Below are 17,901 nucleotides of genomic sequence, written 5' to 3'. Positions count from 1 at the left end.
GCATGTCCATTCAGGCACCCGTGACTATTCAAATTCTTTTAAAAATCTATTTTTGGCCCAGAAAATTAAGAAATCCATTAAAATTTTTAAATTTTCATTGGATTTGAGAATTTTTGGGTGAAATTAGAAATTTCATGGACGATGGGATTCTCATTAGACATTAGGAATATTTCTCTCCCGAGCGTGTGTATACGCTCTTATAAGTGTGTAAGTGACTTTATCATGTCACTTCACTCATTCTATATATTTGGTTGTCTTGCTTATGCTCTTATGCATGAACAACAACACAATAAGATGGAAGATGGTAAAATGTTATTTTGTGGGATATGGCTTAGAAAAAAATAGAGTCAACCATTCAAAGATGTGGTCTTTGTTGAGAACTCAATTCAAGCCATGCACTTATGTAAAAAATAGCAAAATATATTCCCATAGGACATCTTTGATACACTCCTACCTTTCTACAATATGTGGAGAAAATGAATGCTCAACAAGGTGCTGAACGAGATGAAAATATGCTTGAATTGTAGTCCACATATCATCCCATTGATGAGGAAATTATGGTTGATGTAGTGGATAAGGAAAGAGTAGCCATATAGGAATCCAAGAGTATGCCAAAATGGTTGGTGCAAAAATTGTGGGACAGCAAATTATCTCCTTTACCCAGTAGGACACGTGCAGGTTCTTATTATGCATCTTATTCATTTTTGTATCATGCCATATAGCCATATAGGAATCCAAGAGTATGCCAAAATGGTTGGTGCAAAAATTGTGGGACAGCAAATTATCTCCTTTACCCAGTAGGACACGTGTAGGTTCTTATTATGCATCTTATTCATTTTTGTATCATGCTCTCATTACCAGTATATGAAATGAAGATAAATTATTTCCTTTCAGGAAGCATAAGAAAATGTTCATTGGATGCAGGATGAGCATGAATCAATTCTCCAAAATGACACTTGGTATTTGGTAAATTTACCTTATGATAAAAAGGCCATTAGTATAAAGTGGTTTTATAAGCTTAAGCAAAAATCTGATGGTAGTGTTGATGAACGCTACAAAGCAAGTCTTGCTATAAAGGGTTATGCTCAAGAGAAGCGCATAGACTATGTGAGACCTTTGCACCCACAGTTTGCATCACTAGAAGAACTACACACCACAAGACTGAGTAGGAATTCCATGCAAACACATCCTTGAATTCTTTGAGAAGATCAATGAGATCATCCTCTTCTTTCGGCTAGGTCCGTGGTGGTACTATAAAGTAGCTTAGGGTCTTTGTCGAGTTTTAACGACTCTCTTCAACTCCCAAAACCAAGCCCAACAAGAAAAGGACCTATGGGGCTAGAGTGTGCATCTATGCTCACTATCTACTAGGAGCATACAATACAATCTCAATGCTCACTATCTACTAGGAGCATACAATATAATCTATGCTCACTATCTACTAGGAGCATACAATACAATCTCAATGCTCATCAAAGCTATAGACATCTAAGACCACAGCATGTTTTTTAATGTATCATTGACAAATTAAGAGAAATAAGGAATATTATGGTAATATTGCAAGACATAACCAAATAATATACTCATTTACAATATTTCACACATCATCAATCGATTGAGTGTTGTTATATATCACAAGAGCATGAATTTGATATCACAAGAAAGGTAAATAAAATATCTTATCTTGTTGATGCCCATCTTCTTTCACTAAGTGTTGCCAAATTCTTTTATGTTGTCGTCAAGGTTGATACTAAAGTTGGGTGTGTGTGAGTCCTCTCCATGCTCAAGATACATAATCAATAAAATTAAACATTTTTTAGTAGGATTTTTGTCTGTGTGAAATCACTAATGTGTGTGTTGTGTGTCTTCTTCTTTTTAAAAAAAAACTTTGAACACATCTTGTTTTCAACTGGCGACAGTAGCTGGCTTTGTGGTGCACAGTTATGACCTGCTACCATGGCTAGGTTGTATGTGCCCCTTGCACCCTCTTTTGATTGTTGCCCTTCCTTTTGTAACCATACACGACGATGCTTCCCTCAAAGGGTGTACTAAAAAAAGCACCGTTTTGCCTCTCTTCTCAAGAATGCCCCTTCCAAAAATTGCAGGTGTGTCCCCCCTCCTCTTCCTTTGTGGCCTCCAAAGTATTAATGCCTATGCAAGTGCCTCCTCCTTCGCTAACCCCCCAATGGTCTCTCTCTCTCTCTTTTTTCCCCCCCAGCCGCCGCCGCACCCTAGGTTATACAATCCAAGCTTATATTGATTTTTGTTTCTCTTTGGCTCTTCCATAGCCCTAAATCATAGAGCTAAATTTGTATCCAAAATGGCTTTTTCTACCTCATATGATTTAGTGAATGCATCTTCTCAAGTGATGGTGGCCTTGCTAACCTTACATGGATTTGTAATGCTGGTTGTAAACCTTGAATAAAACTCTCTTCTATCATCCTCTTGTTAGAATTAAGGGGATCACAATGTTTTCTTTTAAACTTGGCAAATCTACCCACATAGCTTCTCACTGTCTCATTTTCCCCTTGAAAGAAACCTCCCAAGGCAATAAGGGCATTTAATGGGCTCGGGGAAAATTTCTCAAGTTCTAAAGGCCGCTACAGTCCCTCCTAGAGAGCAATCCTATATGGGCTTCATACTTCTCCATGTTATAGAACCAATTTTTATCTTTTTCACTTAAAGTTATTGGGAGAGTCACATGCTTTCCACTCATTGGGGTACATATATCAAGCTATCATACATTGAAGAATGACATCTCCAATATGAGTGTCTGCTTCCTCACTCCCAACGCCATCATAAGGCTTTATATCAACACTTCTAGGTTAAGAGGAGTCTTGATTGCATCATTGTCTCCTTTGCACTCACATGTTCCTTTACTTACAAGAATATCTTCGGCCTCTAAAGTTTGGTCATCAACAAGGTTATCAAGGAACTCATCCCATATTCTTAGGAAACTAGCCTCATCATCCTCTAAAAAATTATCATGTGCTTTATCAACTTTTTCAATAGTTTGGGTTGCAAAATTTCTAGAACTCTTATGCTTTTGGGTGCTAGCAGTCTAACTATACCACAAGTCCAAAAGAATAGCTAGCAACCTAAAATAAAAAATGTACTATAAGCTCCATATTAAAAAAATTATAGGTTTGCATCACTGGACCACAATGTGAAGGAAAGGGTCCTATCGGCCATGCCACTGTCAATAAATATTCTTTAGCCTAAGCTCCTGGAGCTAACCCAATCCCAAGAACACCTAGCAAAGAAAGCTGTTCAAAACTGACAACTTTCCTCACATCACCCAAAACCAAGTCCAACAACAAGAAAAGGACCTATTGGTGGCTGGAGTGTGCTGCCTCTATGTTCACTATCTACTAGGAGTATGCAATGAAATCTCAATGATCATCAAACCATAGACCACGTAAGACCACATCATGTTTATTTAACATATCATTGACAAATGAAGAGAAATAAGGAATATTATGTCAATATTGCAAGATATAACCAAAGAATATGCTCATTTATAATATTTCATACATCTCAGTTGATTGATAGTGTTTCCACAACAAAAATAGAGTGTTGTTATATATCACAAGAGTATGAATTTGATATAACAAGAAAGGTAAATAAAATATCTTATCTTGTTGTTTGTTCCCTCACGACGCCAATCTTCTTTCACTGAGTGTTTCCGAATTCATTTATGTTGTCGTCGAGGTTTTTGCCGTTCTTGGGTGTGTGTGAGTCCTCTTCATGCTCAAGATACAAAATCAATAAAATTATGCATTTTTTAGTAGGCATTTTATGTGTGTGAAATCATTAATGTATGTATTGTGTGTCTTCTTTTTTAAAGGGGGAAAGCTTCTCATAAATTGCCACACTGCATTGAGATTAATCCCACATAGTATAGATTGGCTTTTGATATCAGGTTATATATTTAACTTTGAACACAGAGAGAGAGAGAGAGAGAGAGAGAGAGAGAGTGCTTGCATCTCTTTGCGTGGCTATGCACTCATTTGCTAGCCGCGCTTGACGTGTCCGTTACTCTTCATACCATTATTCATGGCATCATTGTCCTCATTGTTGTGGCTAGCTTTGTGGTGCATGATAGCTATGGCCCGCTACCGTGGCTGGGTTGTGCATGCCCCCCGTGGCCTCTTTTAGTTGTTGCCCTCCCTTTTGTGACCGTACATAGTGATGCTTCCCTCTTGAAGGGTGTACTAAAAAAAGCACCATTTTGCCTCTCTTCTCAAGAACGCCCCTTCCAAAAATTGTAGGTGTTCCCCTCTTCATTTGTGGCCTCCAAAGTATTAATGCCTATGCAAGTGCCTCCTCCTCTGCTAACCCCCTAATGATCTCTCTATTTTTTTTTGTTTCCCCTGCCGTGCCCTAGGTTAGACATGGCCGTTTCTCCCCCTACAAAAGGGTCCCTTCAAAAGCACCATTTTTTTCTTCTTCTTGACAAAGTATATGGAGTAATTAGCCCCCCTTTCTAGCCTATGTATGTGCTTTTTCTCCCACAACTCCTTTTCTATATTTGGTTATTCAAGTTGCTTTATCTTTTGTCAACTCCAGTTTTTCCAAACTTTGCAAACTTGTTGTCTCTTTTTCTTCATTAGCATCCTTGTCTCCTTTATTTAGAGTCTACACACATTTTTCCTTTGCCAAGATCAAGTGTGAGCATCGGTGTGAGATAAATATTATGCGAGATGCACACAACAACATTTACACGTGCGGATGGAAAACACATACATGCATGTAATGCTCAGACAATAACATGATCCCATGGTTTTTTTTAAGAAAAACAACTACTCCAACCTTCACCCAAAGTTTTGGAGAGCTTGTCAAACGATAGATTGCCCCTATATATTACAAGAAATCATCTTTGCTTATTTAGGGTAATGAGTTGGAGATCTCATTTTTAATGGTTTATTCTCTATTTTCCCTCATTTCTTTTTAGCTTTTCGTATCTTGTTAAAAATAATATCATCAAAATCACTTCCTTTCGGTGACTTAACCAATGGGAAATCTTAAAAAAGAATAGGCATTCATCATGTGGCAAATCTTTCAGTGACTCAACTAGTGGGAAATCACTTCCTTCTTCTGGTGACTCAACCAGTGGCAAATCTTCAAAAGGAATCGACATTCATTATGTAAAGGGATATTTCCTTTCCATCAGCATTCTTGAATTTGGATCTAACTTTGTGTTGAATCACATCGAGGGGGTAGCTTGTTAAACGATTGATTGCCCCTATGTATTGCAAAAAATAATCTTTTCTTATTCAAGGTAAGGAGTTGGAGCTCTCATTTTCCTAATTTCTTTTTAGCTTTTCACATCTTTCTAAAATTAATATCATCAAAATCACTTCCTTCCAATGACTCAATGACAAACCACTGGTAAATCTTCAAAAGAATAGGCACTCATCATTTAAAGGGAGATTTAATTTCCATCGCCATTCTTGAATTTGGATCTAACTTTGTGTTGAACCACATCTAGTTCAGCCAATAGCTATCCAGTTTTACAATAAGATGGATCTAGAAAATAGGAGCTTTCTCTCTTCCCTTGTTTTTAATTTTTATGCCAATCTTTTTAACATCCACATTAAGGCCTTCATTTATGAATTGTTCATTTTTCATAAAGATTTTTCATTCTCAAGATCCAAGATCTTATCATTACACATTAAATAGACACTCATTTTCATAGATTTTCTTGAATGAGACATCATGTCAAATTCTATATCAATAGGAGATCTAGTGATGCTTGGTGAGCACTATGATTGGCTAGGCTGACCTTGATCATTTTCTTGTTCTTTCTCAAATAAATGTTGCTTGTTCGAAATTATTTTTAAAAATCCTAGAAATTGGTTTTTTTTAAATATCAATGGTATTTTGGTAAAATTATTTGCTAAAAAGTTTTTTGCAAAATTATAGGTTTGGAGTGCCATAAGATGGGTTTTGGTGGTTTTTAAAATTAGCATATTTTAAGGCCCTAGAAAATTAGAAAAAATTAGAAAAAAATCATGGTAATTCTTTTTTCTCGAGAATTCTTATTTTCGAGCAATATTTGGTGTTATAGTACATTTTTAATGTACTCACACTAAACAAATGCAGGTTATTCGCATATTATTAATGCGAGCATGCCTTGTATTAATACTTTATTCATTTGGATTAATTCTAGACGATGTTTTCATGATTTTTTAGCCAATATCTAGCCATTTTTCTTATGGGCAGTTGTTTCTAGTGAATTAATTTGCTAGAACTTTTGGTCAAGAGTGGTCAAGAGAAAGGTGAAGAAAAGTTTAATCCAGATTCATAGAGAACTCATTTATCATGGCTCATATTGACTTTTTGGTGAATGACAATGTCGATGACATGAGTGATCATCCCAACTCTAGAAAGGAAGATCTTAAGTTCCATGAAGAAGAAGAGGAGGCGGTAGCAAAGAGCAAATTTTTAGAGGTGATACAACGTCTCGAGGCTACGATTACAAAGTGCCATGATGAGATGGAATCACTTAAGGTGCAGATTTTAACTCTATAGAAAGCTCTTCAAGCCATCTCATCTCTACAGCTACCAAAGCAGTTGCTCCGTCTTTTGCACCAAAGGTGTATGGCAGGGAGAAGAAGGAGAAGACACAAGAATGTGTGGATGCCTGGCTTAACATGTGGAATACACACTTTGCTTTTCGCCCTTTCAATCACTGATGCGCAGAAACTGCAAATGGCACAGGGTTTATTAAGGGGAAAGCTTTGACTTGGTGGAAGGATCTAAAAAAAGATTCTATTCCCACTACTTGGCTAGGATTTGAAGTTGCATTCAAGAAGGAATTTATCCAACCAGAGGATGAATTCGAAGTTATTGCCAAGTTAGTTAAAAATAGCACGGCTAATCAGTCTTTTGATAACTATGTGCAAAAGTTTAGATAGTTGGTTGCTAAAGCCAAGTCTGATCATACTTTGTGTGGTATTTACATCAATGGTTTATCTTGTGATTACCAATACGAGGTGAAGAAGTGCAAAGTTAAAATGGGTGAGGATGCTATTTAGGCTGGTCAGGTTTTTCATAAGACAATGGTTGGCGCCAATTCATCATCAAAACAAGTGAAAAGAACGTTCACTTATTCAAATAGTGGACAAAAAACGAAATTGGTTTTCACACCAAAACCAAAAAATGGTGACAATGCCAGCAAAAAACCAAATGCTTTAGGTGCAAAGAGAAAGGGCATACAAAGAATTTTCTTTGAAAATGAAGCTACAACAACTTCGGCACCTGGGGGCAGCACCAAAAAAGTTTATTCCAAAGAAATCTGTACACATTACAAAGCTTCTCTGAAGTCAATATTTTGCATCTTGAAGGTAAATTCTCTGAAGTCAATATTTCGCATCTTGAAGGAACACAATATTCATATTGTACTTTCAGTAAAGACGTTTATGGTCCAAACAAATTATTTCGTGTTTATAGATCAGTGAAAGGACATCATGTTCATATTTTGTTTGATCCTGGTAGTACTCACAATTTTATTGACAATATTGTGGTACAGAAGATGATGCTGGAAACCATGCAGAATGATCACGTGTACAAGGCCAGGATGGCTGGAGGACAAGTCCAATTTTGGGATAACCATTAGACATCCAATTGTACTCAGATAGCCTTGATTTCCATGTCATGAGCTTGGGTCATGTGGATATAATTTTGGGAATGGAATGGTTTCATAGCAAAAATAAGAACTTTTCTATTGATTGGGTCAAAGATTTGATGTCTTTCCATCACAATGGAAGCCTTGTAATTCTTAAAGGAAACATTGTTGTACCCAAGGAAACTTTTATCAAAGAGCTGGAATAAATGGAAGATATTTTTAACTATGAACTTTTCTAGTTGGTTATGGATCCAATGTCTTCGTGTATTCATTTTGATGCAAACAGTGTTTCTTTTAGATGTTTAGGAAAGTAAAGTGTTAAGTTCCAGCGAATTTCAAGATGTATTTCCTGATGAATTGCCTCATGGATTACCTCCTAAACGAGAGATGGACCATAAAATAGAGCTAGTACCAAGGGCAAAGCCTGTTAGTATTCCTCCGTATCAGCTTAGCCAATCTGAGGAGAATGAGGTAGCCAAATAACTAGCTCAATATTTGAGGATGGGTCAAATTAGACCAAGTAAGTCTCCTTGGGGTGCACCAGTTCTCCTGGTTAAGAAAAAGGATCAAGGTACCTGGAGGATGTGTATTGATTATAAACGTCAAGGTTACAATTAAAAATGGATACCCATTACCTAGATCAGATGATGTTATTGATAGGTTGCATGGAGCTAAGTATTTTACAAAGCTTGACTTGCGAACCGGTTATCATCAGATCCGTATAGCAAAGGAAGATGTTCCTAAAACTCCTTTTAGGACAAGATATGGCCATTATGACATTTTAGTGTTACCCTTTGGTCTCACTAATGCACCAGTAACTTTCCAACAGATGATGAATGATATATTTCGAGATTTGTTAGGAAAATGTGTGGTAGTTTTCTTAGATGATATTTTGATATACAGCAAAACTTTGGATGAGCATGAGAATCATCTTAAAGAGGTTCTAGGAAGGCTCAGGAAGAAAAAATTGTATTATAAATTATCTAAGTGTGATTTCTTTAAAAAGGAATTGTTTTTCTTAGGACATAAGATCTCTCGGGATGGCTTGAGTATAGATTTGGATCGGATCCAAAAGGTTTTGGAATGGCCAGTTTCGCGTACGGTCAAACAGCTAAGATCTTTCTTAGGTTTTGTGGTATTTCTTGGGGGTGGTCAAAAAGCGAGCCAAGAGCAGCGAGCACAAAGCAATGAGTAGAGCTCATGTTCTTGTGAAAGTGAGCAGGTAGGGGCATGGTATGATGTTAAGCGAGCATGAAATGTTAAAGAGAAGAGTGGAACCATAGTGCAATTCTGTAGCAATCAAACAAAGAAGACATGAAATGTTCTAAAATGACCATTGCAATAATTTTTTTTTCGAACCAATGGTGCAGATACAAAAAATCACTACTAAACCCATATTGCTTGGCTCGCTAAAAAGATATTGAATCTATAGTATTCACAATGTTGGAGAGCCATTAGCAAACAAAAGACAATAGACAGGAAAATTTATAAAATAACCAAAACATTTCCAAAACAAGTACTACGGTTCAGCTGGTATGACATGACCCCCATACATATTTCAACTAAAGTGGGTTGCAGGTTCCTAAAGCTGTTGAGGATGACTTCTAATAGACTTAGTTAGCATGTCTTTTACAATTCTCTCAGAAATACAAACTTGATGAATATGCATATTATTGTTCACATCCTGTCCAAGAATCATTAAGAACACAAAGTATATGTGCTTGCATGCAAGATATGGTCTTTTCTTGGCCACTCTATCTCTGAACTCCACACATGAACACATTGGATTCTTCTGAATAGTGACCTCTATCAGAGGTGTGTCTTGGCTCCCATTGGTCAATGGATTAATACTAAATGTTTCCTTTACCCCTTCTATATGTATATGGCTGCCTACAACTTCTGCATGCATATCTAAGGCTGCAGTGATTTGACCAAATGCAGCCTTTGAAATTCCTCGTCGATATGGAAATTGTTTCACCTCCTTGTTTGTCTCGCTAGTGCCTTTTGCAAGCTCCTTTTCTAGAAAAAACTCAAGAGGAATATCAATGTCATATCCTGCTCTAATAAGCTTGCAGGCTTCTTTCACTTGTAACTTGGTACCTTTAGCAATGGGCCAAACACAAGGGACATCCTCTGGTGGATGTAATATTGTCTTTGTAATTTTCCAAGTGTGCCTAACATCTGTATTACAAAAATAGCAATACTTCTCCTTTTTCCAGGAGGATAGTTGACAATCACTCCAAAAACAAGGACTGACATCACCCCCTCGCAACCTTAAACTACACTTTTTCCCTGATGCCCAGTGGTTGCACTCAACTCGATTCACTGTTGGTATCCTCCGCAAGGCCCACTTTGTATCATGCACATCACTTTCAAGGCTCTCTAAAACTTTGCATTGCTCATCGACCTCTATTGCAGGCTCTAACCTCTCTCTTGTCACATAGTTAAACTCAGGCCTATGGCTAGAGTTGCCAAAGTTTTCTTCTGTCGAGTCGTGTAGTGGCCTTTTGACTCGAATAGTTTTATTCTCACCCTTGAATTTTACCCTATTTGAAAACATAGGGGTCCCCGCCATTGCATCATCCACTGCTCGTGAGGTAGCTATTGGGGATGGACTTGCTTTCTGTTGAGAAAGAGCTCTCTCAACCAAAAGCTCCAATGTAGGCCCACAACCTGTGTATTTTCCTTCCAAGAAAGCCAGTTGTCTGGCACATTGGAAGTAAGCATTGATTAGATCTGTCACACAAGCATCATAAAGACTAATCTTTTGCCTATACCCCTCCCCTGCCAACCAGCTTGCATGCTTGGTCTCTGACATATTTGTCCTTGGGACAAGAGCATTGACAATAGGCTCTCAATCCTACAAGAGAGTGGTAGAAATTGATTAAAAACAATGCAGTGCACATAAGTAGGAGGCACACAATAATACAATGAATAATCTCTTACAAACATTACCTTTAAAATGAAATGACCCCATCGACTAACCCTATAGTGCCACCAACTCAACCAGCTAAGAAGCTTAGGGATGTTTCTATCAGCTGCCTTGCCAGTTGCCCACCATGCTCGTATCCTGCGAAATTGCTGAAGGGCACTTTCTTTGTTTGGGGCAGTCCTCCACTTCTCACACATCTCCCCGTGCTTTTCTTGATGTGGGCTATAGATGTACCTCTGCGTGTGGACACGAAGGTTGTCTTCCCAATGCCATAAACATGACCTTTCCCTTTCAATCATCTCCTTTCCATCGTTGAAGACACGTCTCACTGCATTCCAGTTAGCGCCAGCCTCATCCGCCCATAAACCCAAAAAATTTGCTACCTTTCCTGTGTGCTCCACCATTACCAAATTCATATTTTCCCAAAACATGACTTGAGCATCCTCATCCTCTTCTCTAAATTCACAAGTTGCTATTGTCAATAGCTCACCAATCCTGCATGCCACAAATGGAAACAGAGTTATATTAAAGACACAAATTAAGCAATGCTCTCTACCGCTTGTAACTTACATGTGGTCATAAACATGTGCTCCCATTGTATGCCATCCATCGATGCACATGATCAAAGTAGACCCATGCTTGATTAAGATCCCCATTACCATCCTTGTCCATTTGCCGAACAATGTCAATCCCAGAACCAGGTCCAGTAGTAGACATCTTAAAGATAAAGCAACGCTCAGTAGTAGTGGTGGCTTGCAATGGAAATCGAGAACCATGGAAGAACTCAAAATGGCATGTTCTTTTTAGATTAAGAATGGCTTCATATCCTTCACCCAGAGGCCGTGTTGTTTTTCGTGTTTGCATTACCATCTGCTTCACCCTGCATTCATAAAGCATACTTAGTGTATTAAAGATGATAATTGCATACTATTCTTTGCTAAATTGCACTTCCTACGTACTTTTTGACATTTATCAAACTTTGCAACTCTTGCGACATCTCTTGTAGCTCCCTCTCTGTCATGAATTCTCCCTGTGCCTTGTCATCATCAGTGAATGCTCTTAGAACCACCTCCCTTGCCATAATCATTTGTACCTTTTTGGGCCCAGCGTTGTGGTCGATGCCCACTGCACGTGCTACAAAGGCCTTGATATTTCGTATCGATGCTCGGCACATTCCCTTGGAAACCATGTGTGTATGTTTGCCATAATGAATAAATAGTCTGCTATGCATTGATTCTTTTAGCATAAAATAATAGACACAGGCAGGACATTCTTTAAGACACATTGGCACATGCTTGCAGAAAAAACACTCAAGGTTCCCGAAGCTCCCAATTGCTAAATTCCCATATTTTGGAGATTTTATCAGCTGCCCATTCCAATGGAGTTTGTTTGGTTGATTCATACGTGTCCTAAAGGAGCAGTGCTCATTCATGCACTGGAAGGTTCCCCCGAAGAAGCTCTTCCTAAGAACAAAAGTTTTATTGGCCCTAGTTTGCGTTTGTGGCTTTGTCCAAATGTTGCCCTCGTATTTTTGCTCCATCCCTTCCATACCTTTCCCACCTTCAAGCTCATATGTACTGAACTCTGGGTACACCTTGGGAAGCTCTTTTACCTTGCCTTTGTAATCACAATCATGGATTAAAGTGTGCAAGATATCAGTAGGAGGTAACATGCGGATTATTTGAAAGCAAGAGACCGCAGTATCAAACTGAACATCTTCCTCTTCCAAATGTTGAAAGCACTTTTCCACAGGAGAGACCTCTATCTCCTCTTGCAATGACCCATGTGCTTGGACATTGATTTCTTCTATCTCTTCAGTGTCCAAGTCACTGTAAAGCACAATGCTCTCTAATTCAATGCACAATGCAAAACAGAAAATGTCAAAGTCAAAGTTAATGCCACTTACATTGGAGTACTCTTTCGAGAACCGGGAGGAAATATAGTTGAGGGGCCTTGTTCTGGGGTCTCAAAATAATTCTCTGATTTGGCAATATATACAGAGGACAATGAATGCTCCAGGATAAAATATGCCTCGTCTCCAATCCCTGCATACAAGTGTAAAGGACAAATGGGCTCATACTCTCCTCCAATTTCAAGTAAGGCCTCCACATTTATCCCACCCAATAGTTCCAAGGATCATGTTGATTGACACAAGACATTTGCCATTCAAGAAGGGGACTCGGATGCATGCACCCATTGTAGAATGGGGGAGGAAAACACGAGCCTCCCTGCATAATGCAATCACAACAACAATTAAGGAATTTACATTGAATATTAGCCAAAAATATTTTAATACTAGATGTTCTTGCTCTAATCAATAGCATATACTAGCCATAATACAATTTTACCAGGCTCATTTTAAGACTATGGGTAGAAGCAAATAAAAATATTTATTGCAAAAATAGTCATAATGAAGGGTATCAAAAAGAGTACATGTATATATGTATATATGTTTGTGTGTGTGTGTGTGTGTATGTATACACACACACACGCACACACACACACACACACACATATTTGCTTTGTGTTAGTTCTTGCGCTTTTTCATAATCTCCTGTTAGATTTCAAAACTCTACCAGTTGGATGCCATGGCATAACTGTGCTATAGATTTAAAAAAATCAGAAAAATATTGACCAAACCCTTAAATTTTAGTGTTGAAATTCATTAGTGTTAGGATAAAAAAATTTGTCCAGTGCCTAACTTAGGATTTTTAGTAGTCGGCTACTTCTTATGAAGCAATTACTTAAGGCTTTTAGTCGTCCTCCACACAGAAGCATCTTCCCTCGAACACACACGCAGAGAAGCGATCATGAAGCATCATACGTCTCCCCAGCAAAGAAACGCTGATCTCATGCGTAGGGCCCTCTCCCCACTCCAATCTTTCTCCCCAACAAAGAGACACATAAAGGTATCATCATCCATGAATTTGTGCTATTTTGCCTGAATGAATTTGTGCGCTCAGCGCACAAAATAATAGGATGTTTTGCTGCCGCCACACTCCACACACAGTAGTATGAGATGTGCGGCGTTACTTCTTGCTATTTTTCTTGAATGAATTTGTGCGCTCAGCGCACAAAATAATAGGATGTTTTGCTGCTGTCACACTCCACACACAGTATGAGATGTGCGGCGTTACCTCTTGCTATTTTTCTTGAATTAATTTGTGCGCTCAGCGCACAAAATAATAGGATGTTTTGCTGCCGAGCATTGAAAAAATCATCACGATTTTGAGTTCGTTTCAAGCTTCGGGGACGCTGCCCCCGAACTCCCCCACCAAGGGGGGCCTAAATGGCTGCCGCCAGCCCCCCTTGGATCCCCCCGGCGGCAGAAATTTGGAGAGAGTAGTGTAAGAACATGCTATCTATATGGTGCTGTCTCAAACACATTGCATAGACTGTCTCTCTTACTACTGTCTATATTATGCAGACTTTGTGTATACAAGAAGCTCAAAAAACTCACATTTGATGTCTTCTTGGTTGAGAAACGGCTCACACAGTCGAGAGAGGAGACCAGCAAACATGTGCATCTAAAGAACAATAGCACAAAAAGAAAAAAGTTTGTCCTTAAAAAAGTGTTGGATTGCGAAATATCACTTCTAAAGTTTATTAGTACTCAATATTGAATGCCTTCAGATTTGGGCTACCGAATCTTTATATATTTTTCAATAAATTTGAATGCCTTGAATTGAACACCTGAAAAGGGCTCCGTAAATATTTTTCAATGGAGATTTTTTTAAAATATTCAATACGGCTTTGAATGCCTTGGAATTTGGGCCAAAGCACTCCATATGATAATCTCAAAGATATTCTGTTCGTTATAATGAGTTGGCCGTTTTGTTGGATAGTGAATGTGCCACCTTTGTTTGATGATTGTGTTGCAGTACTGAATTTAATCTCTTTAGTGAATGTGCCACCTTTTCTTTAAGTTGTGTCGTATTACTGAATTTGCTGTTAAAATAATCAGTTAATTATACAATACGAGTAGAATACTATTTGAAGATTTGTTCTTGTATTTTTACATGGCTATCTGGTTTTCAAATGAGTTCGAGTCATTTCACTAGAGCATCTTGCTTGAAAGGTTCTTGTTGTGCAAAAATGGATGAGTTACCTCTTGCTAAGCGGAAAAAGAGTGTGCAGGTTGGCCCAGGTGAGAGCTCATCGAGACACACAAGGAGGCAAGCTGATTTTTCTAGCACTTTGGAGCAAGCCGCCTCCTCAAACCCTACTACAGAGCATGCGGTACATATCATAGATGACACTAACCTGGAGGTGGATATGGATAGGCAGCATCTACATAGTGATGAAAGAAATGAGGAGGATGGACAAAATGTAGTGGGGGCAATTGAGGAAAATAAAGGTGATCAAAATGAGGGTGAGAATACTCAAGGTGGTGATAATGAGGATGAAGGTGAGAATACTGAGGATACTGGGAGAGAGATAGAGGGGGAAGAGAACACACATCCACTAGAGGATCAAGAAGAAACAGTTGTCACAACCCAAACTGAAGGAAGCAAGCAGAAAAAAAATAAGGTTGATATTTTTGGGAAGATTCTAGAGACATCTACTCCACAAGCCTTTTTAGATAGGATAGGAGTCAAATTTAGGTCTCCACCTCCACGTGTTCCTCTCTGTAGGATGATCCAGACGGAGGCAATCCAAAAGGTTTCTCCCTCAACAGATAAGTCTCTTACTCGAAGCTTCAAAAAACTAGGTGGGTACATTGAGAGCATGGGAGCTTTCACAGTATCAATTATGGACTTGGAAGGGGAGGAGACACCATTGACACAAGAGAGGGAGGAATCTTGGGATGAGCATTGGAGGACTGTGAATCAACAATTTGAGGAAACTCTTGCACTTGACCCCGATTGGGGTCCGTACTTGAGCCGAAAAATGGTGCATATTCTTGATGGTAATAATCGACACAATGCTTGGATGGACTGCATTTCTACAGGTGAGTTCTCATTGGGATGTTATAGTTTCTTATGCTTCTTTGTCCTTCCTAATTTTGTGTTTTATTACAGGGTTTCAAGGGGATTTGTCCATGCATTGTTGTGTTCTCTGTAAAGTTTATGTGTTCGAGCGGAGGGATGTGGGTGAGCTTTTGTTTTCATTGTCCAGGTTGAACAAGTAAGTTAATTTGTTATCAGAGTCTCCTTCTATGTCAAGTAAGTTGTTTGTACTCAAGAATATTAACATATTTTTTCTTTGTTTTGTAGGACGCATGATTATGCATTTGTGCCAACCACATTTGGTGATCGTCTATTTCAACTAAGAAGATTGGGAGAGTCCGACCTAACAACTCTCATGGCACATTTGGACAATGAGGACAAGCTATGGGTTGAGAGAGAGATGCAGAGTGCATCTGCCAGAGGAAGGCCTAGTTGGCTTCATTTGCCAATCCAGATTATGACTTGGCTCTTGTTCAAGGATGAGATGGAGCAAAAAATTGATGAGGCATCAAATGGACTACTTGCCGAGTCTGCTAGGGAGAATGTGACTCGAAAGGTAGAAGTTCTCTACAGAGGAAAAACATCAAAATATGCAAGGATTGCTGATCCCTCCAACGGTGAGGCCTTTTGGTGTGCAGTGCTCTCCCTCCCATGGCACGCGTCAACCAATCATGTGGCCACAGAGGAAAAGCTCAATATGATAGGTTCTGCTTGCATCAGAGACACAGATAAGGCTCACATTGTCAAGCTATTGGACAACTCTCAGGCTGCAGTGCGATCACTTGAGGGTATGCCAAATGATAAGACAAAGGTTAGGGAATGGCTGCACATGTACTCCTACTGGCTTCAGATCACGGAGCTAGGTTTGAGAATCCAAAATGATATTAAAAATGCCGATCGAGTCAGGTTGCCAGGTGAGAGCCGATTCACCTCTTTTGTTGTTCTATGCAGAAGAAAGTACTTCAAAAGGGCTTTCAAAGTGCACGAAGGAGGCATAAAATTTAGCCATGATATTGACCATCAACCAGGCCTACAAAGTGCTGCACGGCGAGTCGTTTATAGGTTTTCCTACAACATAACCCAGATATTCCTTGTTAAAAAACATGCATGCTTCTTTTTGTGTGTTGTTTTATCATTTGGGCTTTGGCTTGCAGATGGTTGCTTTCTGAAATTGAGGAGCACCAATTGGATATTTTACCCCCTCTCGCTAGTGTGTGGCTTTGTGTTGACAATCAATCTTATATGTATGCCGATTTGAAGCTTGGAAGAGTAAGTGATTGAATTTGTCATTTTGAATCCATGATTGAGAAACATGTTCATATTGAGGGTGAGTTGTGTTTACCCATGTTTGTCATTGAACAGGCCATGTCAAGCATAGAGTCTCGTTTCTGCCCGTGGTGGTTGGACCTTGAAAGAAACCATGTGCCTGAGGAGGAGCTTGATCTGTATCGCCAACATAAGTCTATATTGGAGCTTCGTAGCCAGCAAATTGATCATAATGAGGCCACATCCACATCACATGCAACATCGATTGCATCGGCTTCTTTTCGTAAGTCATTGCCAGTGAATTTAGGGAGGGAAATAGTGAATCGTGCATTGGAGGTGAATCGAGCAATGGAAGCAAATAGGGAGCAGAGTCAACAACAGACATCCAATAGTAGTGCAGGCGGGATACAACCAACTGACATCATAACCAAGACATTGCAAGCTCCAGGTATGTGAGCTTCCTACCTCATCTCTATCGTGATCCGATTGTTTTGACTTGAGACTGTGTGTTAAATGTCAAAAACCTGTCTATAGGAACCATTTATGCCTTCAATGTCAGTATTGAGGACCTTGCAGCTACTTTTGTGAACATGGAGGATGCATCCTCATTGGGAAACCAAGTGCTTGATGCCATGAATGTTATTTGCACAGTAGGGAATGTCAAGAGTAGAGGGTCCGATTACTGTGTGGAGTTGATATTTGCAGACTTCCCCTCAAATATCATCATTGGAGGTTGTGTTGCAAACAAGGTTCCATATTGGAATAAGATTGGGGATGGCATGTACGACTCTACTTTTAAAGTTGTTGATTCTTGTCTCTCGGATTGAGGCTTCTTTACATGCCTTTACACTATGGAAGAAGGAGTGACCATTGAGCAGGTTGCACAGAGCGTTGGGTTTGGCATTTATCATAGACAGGTTGTGAGGTGTACTCCACCTATTGGGAAGAAGATGGGGCAAATGATTACTACCCAGGTATTGGTGTTGTTCTCTTTGGGGCTGTCATTTGTGCAAATCTTCTTTGTCCCATTTAAGGTGAAAATGTATGAACAACCAATGTGTCTTTGCTTGTAGGTCACTTGTCTAATATTGGCTGTTTTTGTTCGCTCAACATCTCCTGCTACA

At 39.1% G+C, this 17,901-nt stretch overlaps 1 protein-coding gene across 1 annotated transcript; it reads left to right on the top strand.

Annotated features, from left to right (window-relative positions):
• The first annotated feature begins 16,098 nt into the window (after positions 1-16,098).
• On the top strand, positions 16,099-16,946 carry LOC147610185 (uncharacterized). The gene is made up of 3 exons (XM_086786647.1): positions 16,099-16,425; positions 16,666-16,780; positions 16,874-16,946. Exons 1-2 carry the CDS (start codon positions 16,209-16,211, stop codon positions 16,767-16,769), a joined length of 321 nt encoding a protein of 106 aa, XP_086642773.1. The 5' UTR covers positions 16,099-16,208; the 3' UTR covers positions 16,770-16,780; positions 16,874-16,946.
• Positions 16,947-17,901: the final 955 nt, after the last annotated feature.

Source organism: Cibotium barometz, chromosome 49 (genome assembly GCF_041138505.1).
Source record: "Cibotium barometz isolate CiBa-2024 chromosome 49, ASM4113850v1, whole genome shotgun sequence".
NCBI lineage: Eukaryota > Viridiplantae > Streptophyta > Polypodiopsida > Cyatheales > Cibotiaceae > Cibotium > Cibotium barometz.
Note: the sequence above shows the minus strand (reverse complement) of the source record. Positions and strands in the feature narration are given on the sequence as shown.

Bases quoted from the DNA above. Each gene is read 5' to 3' on its own strand.
- LOC147610185 (XM_086786647.1), top strand. From the start codon at position 16,209: ATGATAGGTTCTGCTTGCATCAGAGACACAGATAAGGCTCACATTGTC. The intron at 16,426-16,665 runs GTGAGAGCCGAT...TTTGGCTTGCAG, and splicing joins CGATCGAGTCAGGTTGCCAG to ATGGTTGCTTTCTGAAATTG.